Raw genomic sequence first — 13,252 nt, forward strand, 5'->3', positions numbered from 1 at the left:
GAACACATATCCACACACACTGACCTGTACACATATCCACACACACTGACCTGTACACACATCTACACACACTGACCTGTACACATATCCACACACACTGACCCGTACAGATATCCACACACAGTGACCTGTACACATATCCACACACACTGATCTGTACACATATCCACACACACTGACCTGTATACATATCCATACACAGTGACCTGTACACATATCCACACACAGTGACCTGTACACACATTCACACACACTGACCTGTACACACATCTACACACACTGACCTGCACACATATCCACACACACTGACCTGTACAGATATCCACACACACTGATATGTATACATATCCATACACAGTGACCTGTACACATATCTACAGACACTGACCTGTACACATATCTACACACACTGACCTGTACACATATCCACACACACTGACCTGTACACATATCAACACACACTGACCTGTACACATATCCACACACACTGACCTGTACACATATCCACACACACTGACCTGTATACATATCCATACACAGTAACCTGTACACACACACACACACACACACACACACACACACACACACACACACACACACACACACACACACACACACACACACACACACACACACACACACACACACACACACACACACACACACACACACACACACACACACACACACACACACACACACACAAACACTCGAGTAAACGTCCTCTTGACTCTGACTCTGTTGGCTGACACTCGTGGGATGTCTTTTCTCGTCTGATACTGGAACACCGACCTGGATAACCCTGTCTTTCGTAGGTCGCGGGAAACAAGTGATCACAATGTGATAATACAGCTTCAAGTATGGCCGACTTTTCAGTGAGAGAAGCTCGCGAGGACGACTGTGATGAGATAGTACGGTTGATGCAGGTGAGCGAAACAAGCTAACGTAGACATAGGCATATATAGGTAGACACAGGCATACATAGGTAGACGCAGGCATACACAGCTAGACACAGGCATACATAGGTAGACATAGCCACACATAGGTAGACACAGGCATAGATAGGTAGACACAGGCATACATAGGTAGATACAGGCACACATAGGTAGACATATGCATACATAGGTAGACACAGGCATACATAGGTAGACACAGGCATACATAGGTAGACATAGGCATACATAGGTAGACACAGGCATAGATAGGTAGACACAGGCATACATAGGTAGACACAGGCATACATAGGTAGACACAGGCATACATAGATAGACACAGGCATACATAGGTAGACACAGGCATACATAGGTAGACAGCGGTATGCATGGGCAGAAAGGCACACATGGGTAGACACAGGCATACATAGGTAGACACAGGCATACATAGATAGATACAGGCATACATAGGTAGACATAGGCATACATAGATAGACACAGGCACACATAGATAGACACAGGCATACATAGATAGACACAGGCATACATAGATAGACACAGGAATACATAGGTAGACATAGGCATACATAGATAGACATAGGCATACATAGGTAGACATAGGCATACATAGGTAGACACAGGCATAGATAGGTAGACACAGGCATACATAGGTAGACACAGGCATAGATAGGTAGACACAGGCATACATAGATAGACACAGGCATACATAGGTAGACACAGGCATACATAGGTAGACAGCGGTATGCATGGGCAGAAAGGCACACATGGGTAGACACAGGCATACATAGGTAGACACAGGCATACATAGATAGATACAGGTATACATAGGTAGACATAGGCATACATAGATAGACACAGGCACACATAGATAGACACAGGCATACATAGGTAGACATAGGCATACATTGGTAGACACAGACATACATAGGTAGACATATGCATACATAGGTAGACACAGGCATACATAGGTAGACACAGGCATACATAGGTAGACATAGGCATACATAGGTAGACACAGGCATAGATAGGTAGACACAGGCATACATAGGTAGACACAGGCATACATAGGTAGACACAGGCATACATAGATAGACACAGGCATACATAGGTAGACACAGGCATACATAGGTAGACAGCGGTATGCATGGGCAGAAAGGCACACATGGGTAGACACAGGCATACATAGGTAGACACAGGCATACATAGATAGATACAGGCATACATAGGTAGACATAGGCATACATAGATAGACACAGGCACACATAGATAGACACAGGCATACATAGATAGACACAGGCATACATAGATAGACACAGGAATACATAGGTAGACATAGGCATACATAGATAGACATAGGCATACATAGGTAGACATAGGCATACATAGGTAGACACAGGCATAGATAGGTAGACACAGGCATACATAGGTAGACACAGGCATAGATAGGTAGACACAGGCATACATAGATAGACACAGGCATACATAGGTAGACACAGGCATACATAGGTAGACAGCGGTATGCATGGGCAGAAAGGCACACATGGGTAGACACAGGCATACATAGGTAGACACAGGCATACATAGATAGATACAGGTATACATAGGTAGACATAGGCATACATAGATAGACACAGGCACACATAGATAGACACAGGCATACATAGGTAGACATAGGCATACATTGGTAGACACAGACATACATAGGTAGACACATGCATACATAGATAGACACAGGCATACATAGATAGACACAGGCATACATAGATAGACATAGGCATACATAGGTAGACACAGGCATACATAGATAGACACAGGCATACATAGGTAGACACAGGCATACATAGGTAGACACAGGCATACATAGGTAGACACAGGCATACATAGGTAGACACAGGCATACATAGGTAGACAGCGGTATGCATGGGCAGAAAGGCACACATGGGTAGATAGGTAGAGCGGCGTTAAATAAAAAACAAGAAACAAGTTCTGATACACCTCCTGGCCAACCGCAATTCCCATTCTGGTTTCACTACATCATATTGTTTATCAGTAGCAAACATGCAAAACGATGTGCATCGTTCACTTTACCGGTTCTCCAATCGGGAATGAGTTTCTGTCACTACTTGTATTAACACGTTGCGTTGTCATACAACAAATACTGTACAAAAGTTACCGATAAAGATCAGCATTTCATCTTGTACAGTTGGGGTTATTTTCGACTCAAAACCTAAATTAAGAAAGAGCACCCATCATCCCTGGATAGAACAAGACACATCACTCCATATCCTTTTCGTACCAAGTATCCCAGACTCTCAGTGGGCATTCCAGGGTAGAACAGGTCACATCACTCTATGTTTGTCTATGAAGTATCCCAGACTCTCAGTGCACATTCCGGAGTAGTACAGGCCTCCAACACTCTATGTTTGTCGTATGATATGGAAAGCATATACCACTACCTGTCATTTTAATTTATGTTTAATCCTTCTCTTGTCACGTGACGTGTAAAAAACACATCTCCTTATTCTTAACCTGCGGTCCTTTTGTAGTCCATGTTAAGGGTTGTCGGTATGTGTGTTTACAGGGTTTTGCCACACACGAAGGCAACCTTCATCTCTTGAAGACCAATGTCAAGAGTAAGTGAGCTTTGTTTCTCAATAGAAAACAACGAACATTCTGCCTCCAACGTTCTCAGAAGAAAATGCCAGTAGAGCTAGTTGCAACAGCAGTAGTTGTTGTGGTAGCAGTAGAAGTAGTTCTAGTAGTAGTAGCAGCAGCACCAGTAGTTGTAGTAGTAGCAGTAGTAGTAGTAGTGGGAGCAGCAGCCTGTAGTACTAGTTGCAACAACAGTAGTAGTTGCAACAACAGTAGTAGTTGTAGTAGTAGCAGCAGCATTAGAAGCAGCAAAAGTAGTAGTTCTTGTAGTAGCAGCAGCAGCAGCACCAGTAGTTGTAGTAGTTGCAGCAGTAGAAGTGGGAGCAGCAGCAGTAGCACGGACACCAGTGGTTGGTGTGCAGTCTACAAGTGTAAATAGTCTGGTCTGGGGCACTGACACCAGTGGTTGGTGTGCAGTCTACAAGTGTAAACAGTCTGGTCTGGGGCACTGACACCAGTGGTTGGTGTGCAGTCTACAAGTGTAAATAGTCTGGTCTGGGGCACTGACACCAGTGGTTGGTGTGCAGTCTACAAGTGTAAATAGTCTGGTCTGGGGCACTGACACCAGTGGTTGGTGTGCAGTCTACAAGTATAAATAGTCTGGTCTGGGGCACTGACACCAGTGGTTGGTGTGCAGTCTACAAGTGTAAATAGTCTGGCCTGGGGCACTGACACCAGTGGTTGATGTGCAGTCTACAAGTGTAAATAGTCTGGCCTGGGGCACTGACACCAGTGGTTGGTGTGCAGTCTACAAGTGTAAATAGTCTGGTCTGGGGCACTGACACCAGTGGTTGGTGTGCAGTCTACAAGTGTAAATAGTCTGGTCTGGGGCACTGACACAAGTGGTTGGTGTGCAGTCATGGTATGTGAGACCATTTCAAATATACAGTAAACTACGTTTATAACAAACACGCTTATAACGAACTGGCGGATATAACGAACTGGTTTTTTGGTCCCAGCCATTTGCGGTATATATGCTGTATATATGTTTATAACGAATTACGGTTATAACGAACTAAAATTAGTGGTCCCTTTTAGTTCGTTATAACCGTAGTTTACTGTATTGACCTTCAAATGTTTTGATGAAGTTATCCCTGCAACTGTAGCAGGGAATCCGAGGATAAACTGGACTTCTCAGTATTCGATGATGTCATCATGGTGATTGATGCGGCGTTAATCCATCATATAATAGTAGCAATATCTTTTCTCCAGGAGAGGAGCTTTAGCAGAAGCTGTTCTGCAAGGAAATAGATGTTATATTCTACTGACGACATATTGGTGGTGTTGAGTTCTGGTATAGGGTGTTGATAAATGCTTCATCTGACTGCATGTAGGGGGACTGTTAAACTCAGTGTCTGAAATCATTCCAGCTTTGAAAAGAGATGGCTTTGGAGAGAAGAAAGTGTTCGATTGTTTCGTGGCAGAAGAGACACAATCAACAGGTGAGTCACGTCAAGCCAACCTTGATTCACTGATGTGTTCTACAGAACACCGTGTTAACGGACGTGTAATGTGTCGACTGTAGTCCCGGTCAGCGCACCGTGTTCTAAACTCTAGTGTTTCTATATGCGACATATATGCACATGTATTCCCCAACTCACTGCACCCATCAGTATCAAGTGAAGCAAAGCACTAACGCTATATCCCAAGCATATTGTTCATAAACTCAGATTCACCGAACACCCACAACTTGACGACTGTACACTGACGACTGTTTTTGCCTCTGCTGTTTGGAACAAAATGTAACGCTATTGGTGTATGACATGGAATGTTTAGTCACAAGTACTGACTGTAATACAATGAAGATGCCAGCATGATGGTGTATGACATGGGATGTTTAGTCACAAGTACTGACTGTAATACAATGAAGATGCCAGCATGATGGTGTATGACATGGAATGTTTAGTCACAAGTACTGACTGTAATACAATGAAGATGCCAGCATGATGGTGTATGACATGGGATGTTTAGTCACAAGTACTGACTGTAATACAATGAAGATGCCAGCATGATTGTGTATGACATGGAATGTTTAGTCACAAGTACTGACTGTAATACAATGAAGATGCCAGCATGATGGTGTATGACATGGAATGTTTAGTCACAAGTACTGACTGTAATACAATGAAGATGCCAGCATGATGGTGTATGACATGGAATGTTTAGTCACAAGTACTGACTGTAATACAATGAAGATGCCAGCATGATGGTGTATGACATGGGATGTTTAGTCACAAGTACTGACTGTAATACAATGAAGATGCCAGCATGATGGTGTATGACATGGGGTGTTTAGTCACAAGTACTGACTGTAATACAATGAAGATGCCAGCATGATGGTGTATGACATGGGATGTTTATTCACAGGTACTGACTGTAATACAATGAAGATGCCAACATGATGGTGTATGACATGGGGTGTTTAGTCACAAGTACTGACTGTAATACAATGAAGATGCCAGCATGATGGTGTAGGACATGGGGTGTTTAGTCACAAGTACTGACTGTAATACAATGAAGATGCCAGTATGATGGTGTATGACATGGGATGTTTAGTCACAAGTACTGACTGTAATACAATGAAGATGCCAGCATGATGGTGTATGACATGGGGTGTTTAGTCACAAGTACTGACTGTAAAACAATGAAGATGCCAGCATGATGGTGTATGACATGGGATGTTTATTCACAGGTACTGACTGTAATACAATGAAGATGCCAACATGATGGTGTATGACATGGGGTGTTTAGTCACAAGTACTGACTGTAATACAATGAAGATGCCAGCATGATGGTGTAGGACATGGGGTGTTTAGTCACAAGTACTGACTGTAATACAATGAAGATGCCAGTATGATGGTGTATGACATGGGATGTTTAGTCACAAGTACTGACTGTAATACAATGAAGATGCCAGCATGAGGGTGCATGACATGGGATGTTTAGTCACAAGAACTGACTGTAATGCAATGATGATGCCAGCATGATGGTGTATGACATGGGGTGTTTAGTCACAAGTACTGACTGTAATACAATGAAGATGCCAGCATGAGGGTGCATGACATGGGATGTTTAGTCACAAGAACTGACTGTAATGCAATGATGATGCCAGCATGAGGGTGTATGACATGGGGTGTTTAGTCACAAGTACTGACTGTAATACAATGAAGATGCCAGTCTGATGGTGTATGACATGGAATGTTTCGTCACAAGTACTGACTGTAATACAATGAAGATGCCAGCATGATGGTGTATGACATGGGATGTTTACTCACAATTAGAGACTGTAATAGAATAAAGATGCTATCATGATGGTGTATGACATGGAATGATTAGTCACAAGTACTGACTGTAATACAATGAAGATGCCATCATGATGGTGCATGACATGGGATGTTTAGTCACAAGTATTGACTGTAATACAATACAGATGCCAGCATGATGGTGTATGACATGGAATGTTTCGTCAAAAGTACTGACTGTAATACAATGAAAATGCCAGCATGATTGTGCTTAGTATCACCAAGTTTTCGTACCTAGATTAGTTTGTGGTTTTGTGTGTGACAACTAAAATGAACAACCTCAATGGACGTAGGAAGCCCTTTCTCCGCCCTCCCATTACGTGACCATGAGGTCTGACTTCATCTCTTCCAGGCAGATCCCGGCTTGTTGGCTACCTGATGTATATGTGGTCCTTCACCACCTTGACTGGGCGCTTCCTGTACGTGGAGGACCTGTTTGTGGAAAGGGACTTCAGAAGGAAGGGGGTCGGATCAGCACTGTGGGCCTCTGCAATGAAGGTAACGACTCCCACCAGTGCAGAGTATGACGGGCTTGACTCCAGCTGCATGCATCCTGTAACTTTCATATGGCATTTAGCAATATATTAATACATAATAAACTAACTGTATGAATTAAATTGTTTCAAAACGATAACGGTTAAAAACATTACAGGGTCTTAGGGTGAGGATATGCACATCCATGGACACTGAAGTGAGGGTTGAGATATGCCTTATGTTGTGGGGATTCCGGGTCACATTAGGCCACCATTATACCTCATGGTTGTCGTGATAGCCAACTGGTCGGGCTTCGTTGAGTGTACATCATACACGATGGCAAGGCTCTTTGATTATATACATGCCTTTGTGATACATTTTCTGACTATTTCTAAATGACGCGTTAAACAACATGCACTCACTTCCCGCATCAGTAGGGCGTTTACTGAGTCCTCGGTACGTTATCTTAAACTGTGGCTAGGCATGTTTACCTGATACACAGAGCGTGTGACGTGAGGTGGATAGATAACACAAGTACATATGTAAAGAGGTCAGTTTGTAAACTATATCTGTCAGAGACGCATGAGCGAGAGACATGTTGGTTGGAGCATCGACAGACAAGGGCGGAGTGGGCAAGCGGTCAAAAGAGCCAGGCTAGCAAGTCCCAGGTGCTTAGATCATATCCTTCCAGTGACGTGGGACCAACAATGTCCACATGTCTTTTCAAAGTTGTCAATACCCCTAGTGTACAGTACATACACCCGGTGCACTCAAAATAACCCACTGGCAGATGACCAGATGGTGGAAACACGAATACTATATACACCCGAAATACAAGTGTCAAAACGTGTGGTGTCACCCTGAGCAAGTGATTTAGTTCAAATGTGCCTCTGTACCCGACATGTGAGGCGGATGCTAAAAACCCTCTAGCGCTCGAAGGCAGCTCATGTTGTACACTCCCCGGGGAGTTGAGAATGATAACTGGAATGCAAACTGATCCACTTGCCGGGGAACAAATAAAACCGCATTTGGCGACTCTTTTAACAGTTGTCCACCACAGCCGCGTAAATAGGTCAAGGCTGGTTTCCTGTCGTCGTGTTAGCGTGACCTGTTTACTATGAAATATATGCAGTGATCTAACCCTATCTGCCTGACTCTATTTGTCTGTTTCATCCTCTCTGCCACCGTTTTCACTGTTGTTTTGCAGTTAGCCCTGTCATGGGGTTGCGGATATATGCAGTGGATGGCCAAACGAGGGAACACAAGCGGTATCAACTTCTACAAACATTTAGGTGCTGTGGAAACAAACACGGATAACTTCATGACATTCACATTAGACGAAGACGCCATGACACTGGCCTGTTCAAAGATAGTATCAGAGTGAAGTGGTGAACTCTGAACACGTTGACCTCATGGGGGTCAGCTATATGTGTTTTATAGCATAATGTGGTACGAATGAGTTCATCAATTTCAAGTAGTGTTGCAATCCACAGACAGCTTACATGTCACCAGGCCAGTCGAACCTATACAGATAATGTACCAGTAGAGGGACAAGTTAGTGCCTATTCAAAAAGTAGGCTTCACCTTGTCAATATTCAAAATGGAAAGTCTTTTGTTTCAACACTACGGGTAGAGCTGTTCATAAGAAATGAAATTATATGTTTTGGCCAAGAGACTCTGTGTCTCACGACATTTCTTCTGGAACATTTGCAACATTAGTTAAATAAGGTAACAATAAAATGGTAAACAGGAATATGCAAGCAAACGACAAAGGCTTCCATACAACAGATCAGCACCATGAACATGAGGGCAATGGAAAGACATGTTGGATGTTTGTACCAATAGAATGGCGAAGTGTTATGAAATTATTTCTTCATTGGACAGGCCAACTTCTGAGCCTTGTGGCTATATTAATTCTTTTTAAAATCCTGGTCAACAGGCGGGAAACATAAAAAAACACATTCCAGTTTTTCGTTCTCCAAAAGGTTCTCTGAATATGTTGGCATGTGAGCAGTGTAAGGCAAGTTTGTCCCTTCAGTGTCGGAGGTTGTCATCTTGTACGCAAATTGGTTTTGTGATGAACACATATATTTAACTTCAGTGGAAATAAAACGTGCTTTTCAGGAAATATTTTTGCTTCCACTTTTCCTTATTTTTAGATAGGCAGAAGCTACAAATTCAGAAAAACTTTGCCTAATAGTTTTTTTCCGCATACCATTTACTCACTGCTCATAAACGTGTGTAATGATACATGCAGACGCTTTCAATGTGGCAGCTATTTTTTATGAAAGACAAGTAAAGTCAGCAATTATTTTAGAAATTATTGTTGGGTTAATACACACAAACAATCAGTTTCATGAAAAGAATGAAATAAAATTAACTCAACATAAGATGTCAACAGGCCCCAGTGTACAATACCTTCACCCTGTGCAATCAATACGTACATACACCCGAAACAGAACGTGTGGTGTCACACTGGGCAAGTGACTTAGTTCAAATGTGCCTCTGTTCACCCGGTAGGGGGTGGGTACCCGATGTGTGAGGTAGGTGTAAAAACAAGTAAAGCCACATTTGAGCAGATACTAGTGCCTGGATACCTGTGTTATATACTACTACTACTACTACTACTACTATTACTACTACTACTACTACTACTACTACTACTACTACTACTACTACTACTACGACTACTACTACTACTAATAATAATAATTATAATAATAATAATAATAATAATAATAATAATAATAATAATAATAATAATAAAAAACAAACCAAAAATCATGGCAAATATGCGGATCTCGCTTTCAAATTGTCACCTTGCATCCCAAGTACCAAGTTGTCCGACCCCTCATTGTTCTTGGTGCCTTAGGTTTGGTACCTCCCAATCTGTTGACTGACATTGTTAGAGTACCTGGGTCTGCCTCCAGGAATACAGCCCTTCTGACAATCTGGGTAATGCAGAAGGCTGCAGTTTTGGGGAGTCTTCTGGGTGGGTTTGACTAGGCAGCGCTTCCTGGGAGAAGTCCCAACCAAGCGAAGTGCAATATCAAATCGGCCCAGACATAGTTTTTCAAGGAGAGGCTATCTGAAAGACCACTGCACCGAGTTTATGTGCAGTTTGTTGAGAAATTCGGCAACCCTGCAGAGTCCTTCACTTGGATGAGGTCGGCTGGCCTGAAAAGGGAAACAGAAGGCTTTACGCTTGCTGTTCGAAACCGTCAATGTGTGATTTTGCATCAAAATGTAAATGTGAAATGTAGATTATGTAATGAATGTAATGAGACTACCCAACACATTGTCAGTGGATGCCCAGCTTTGGCACAAACACACTGTCTTAAGCGACATGATGGAATGGTTCGATCATTTCATTACCATCATCTCCATGCTAGTGTTTTGACACAGAGGTCCATCCATGGTACGACCTGGAATATGTAGAGGGCGTCATGGAAAATGATCAAAAAATGCTTTGGAATAGTCCCGTATACAGCCTTAGACGTATCCAGGCCAACAAACCTGATCTTGTCCTTTTTGATAAATCCAATGAAATCATTTATATTATTGAATTTTCTGTCCCTTTTGACACAAATGTGATTGACAAGATTCAGCAAAAGCTTGACAAATATGCAGGCCTCGCTTTCGAAATGTCACGATTGCATCCCAAGTGCCAAGTTGTTCGACTCCCCATCGTTCTCGGTGCCTTAGGATTGGTACCTCCCAATCTGGGCAAGGGCCCTGAGCTGATGATGATTCTAACCAGCCTGACTGGCTTTGCTTATAGCCAGAAGCCAAATTGACTAGTCTCTTTACTCCACTTGTCTCGTTCCTTCAGTCAAATTGGAGGCGGTGGGGTAGGTTAGTGGTGAAAGCGTTCGCTCGTCACGCCGAAGAACCGGGTTCCATTCCCGAAAAAGGTCCAGTGTGTGAAGCCCATTTCTGGTGTCCCCCGCCGTGACATTGCTGGAATATTGCTAAAAGCGGCGTAAAACCACACTCACTCACTCAGTCAAACTGACAACTCCAGAGGTATAAAAGCAAAGGTGTCTGTCGTAGTCATCAGATACACCCTCATTGTCAGCTTCCTGTATAAGAGAAATACAGCAACAACACATTTATGAACACAAAGATTCACGGGATGAACACGGGATACGAACCTGCAACCTCTTGATGTGCAGTCCTTCACGCTCCCACCTGTGCTACGGAGACCTGTTGTCGCAAGTGTCAATTTCCTGGTCACCATTAGCTGTGTTTTTTTGTACATTTTAAGGCTAACATTGCACCAAGTTCGTTGTAAGTCCTAGTGGTGTTTAGGTGGTGTTTAGGCTGTGAGCTTATTTCATGTGTTTAGACCCTAAACGTCTTTAGATAGAACACACCAAATGTGTATTCCGTTCATGACTGAAACACTTTACTAAACATGTCTTCTATGTGTTTACATTCAAAATACATTTTTACATCGTACATGAGTCAAATTCACAAACCCACTCGTCAAATTGACTTGTCCTTTTCTCGAATTGTCTGTGGGATCGACAACGTCATAAAGTATAACGCATCACTTCACCTTGGACAGGCTGCTGAAATTCCATGACGGTCGCCCACTCACATCCCAGTTAGGATGACGGCTGTTGAACTTATCTAGTCAGTTCTCTTTGACGGTGTGTCTCTCTGTATCCTGTTACCAGGTATGGGTTTGTCAATGTATTTGTTAGAAAACATTTATCAGACGTATGACCAAATCATGTTTTTTTTTCAATAATAATACTTACCCATTTTATATGAAGTATAGCTACTTTTCGTCGTCAGTAAATATTCAAAGTCGACCCCATCATTCAATTTGATTAAGTCCAAATACTTGCTGAAAGGGAGAAAACCCTTACAGAGCAATGGGATGCCGTCACAGGAGGTGTATAATTCGTGTTTCCAAGCATCACGAGCTTCCCTAGTCAATTTGCGTTACTTTGACATATGCTATTTTCATAGCCCTCTGACTTGCATTTATTAAACGAAGCCGGTAAAACATTCTTTTGTGATGTTGGTGGTGGATCGACAAGAGCGGGGATCATATGAACATCATGATATTTGTATGGTTTTGGTTTCATAAAATATATTTCACTGCCATGGTGCAGGGCTACCTAAAGGGCAACACAAATGAAGGCTGACTCTTTACAGTTTTATCCATTTCAATGCAATGGTGTAGGGTACCTCAGAGTCACTGTATCAGAAAGTCACCGGCCAAATTGTGAAATATGAGTCAACAAACACAAGTCAATAATAATATATTTCACTAAAAAATAACAACCACCTAGACATGCCAGGTTCAAAACCTTCTGATATGTCCTCATAAAATAACAGAGTCTGGATGAGACTTCGTGATTGAGCAACAACCACGCAATCATCGAAGTCACAGAACTGACCAGCAGACCCACTTTAATCACGTCTTTCAATCCGGTTGCCTGGATCTGATGTTTGTATGTATATAGATACGGCCCCTCCTCGATGACAGCGGGACATCCAATCATCTTTTATCCAGTCATCATCTCATCACCGCCATCATCATTCGAAGCAACAGCAGCACGAACTAAGGAAGCAATACCAAGTGTCGGATTTCAAGTACCGGTTTGAAACAAAGCATGGCAACCAGTTGTGATAGCACCCTGTTTGGATGGGGAATCGGTTATGAGTTGAGATAGCGCAGTGCAAGTGGAACCGAGAAAGGAATATTTCGATATGTTGGCGTTTGTACAAAGAGTTTAAGATCACTCACGTTGTAATGATACACAAAGAAATTTCTGTCAATATTATACACGAATCGGTGACTAAAGCGTCACATCGATGTTTGCCAGTTATGGAAAAGGACGAATGATAACGAAA

General features: G+C 42.6%; 1 protein-coding gene across 1 annotated transcript; it reads left to right on the top strand.

The window, feature by feature from the left end:
* Window positions 1-750: 750 nt before the first annotated feature.
* LOC124126818 (thialysine N-epsilon-acetyltransferase-like) lies at window positions 751-9,509 on the top strand. Its single transcript, XM_048390615.1, has 5 exons — window positions 751-926; window positions 3,535-3,586; window positions 4,976-5,047; window positions 7,260-7,405; window positions 8,589-9,509. The coding sequence occupies exons 1-5, from the start codon at window positions 861-863 to the stop codon at window positions 8,763-8,765; spliced, it is 513 nt and encodes a 170-aa protein (XP_048246572.1). The 5' UTR covers window positions 751-860; the 3' UTR covers window positions 8,766-9,509.
* The last annotated feature ends 3,743 nt before the right edge of the window (window positions 9,510-13,252 follow it).

The sequence above is a fragment of the Haliotis rufescens genome, unplaced genomic scaffold (assembly GCF_023055435.1).
Source record: "Haliotis rufescens isolate VD_foot unplaced genomic scaffold, xgHalRufe1.0.p SCAF_9, whole genome shotgun sequence".
In the NCBI taxonomy this organism is placed as follows: domain Eukaryota; kingdom Metazoa; phylum Mollusca; class Gastropoda; order Lepetellida; family Haliotidae; genus Haliotis; species Haliotis rufescens.

Coding starts and splice junctions, on each gene's coding strand:
- LOC124126818 (XM_048390615.1), top strand. CDS start 861: ATGGCCGACTTTTCAGTGAGAGAAGCTCGCGAGGACGACTGTGATGAG. Junction 927..3,534: donor AGATAGTACGGTTGATGCAG/GTGAGCGAAACA, acceptor GTGTGTTTACAG/GGTTTTGCCACACACGAAGG. Junction 7,406..8,588: donor TGTGGGCCTCTGCAATGAAG/GTAACGACTCCC, acceptor GTTGTTTTGCAG/TTAGCCCTGTCATGGGGTTG.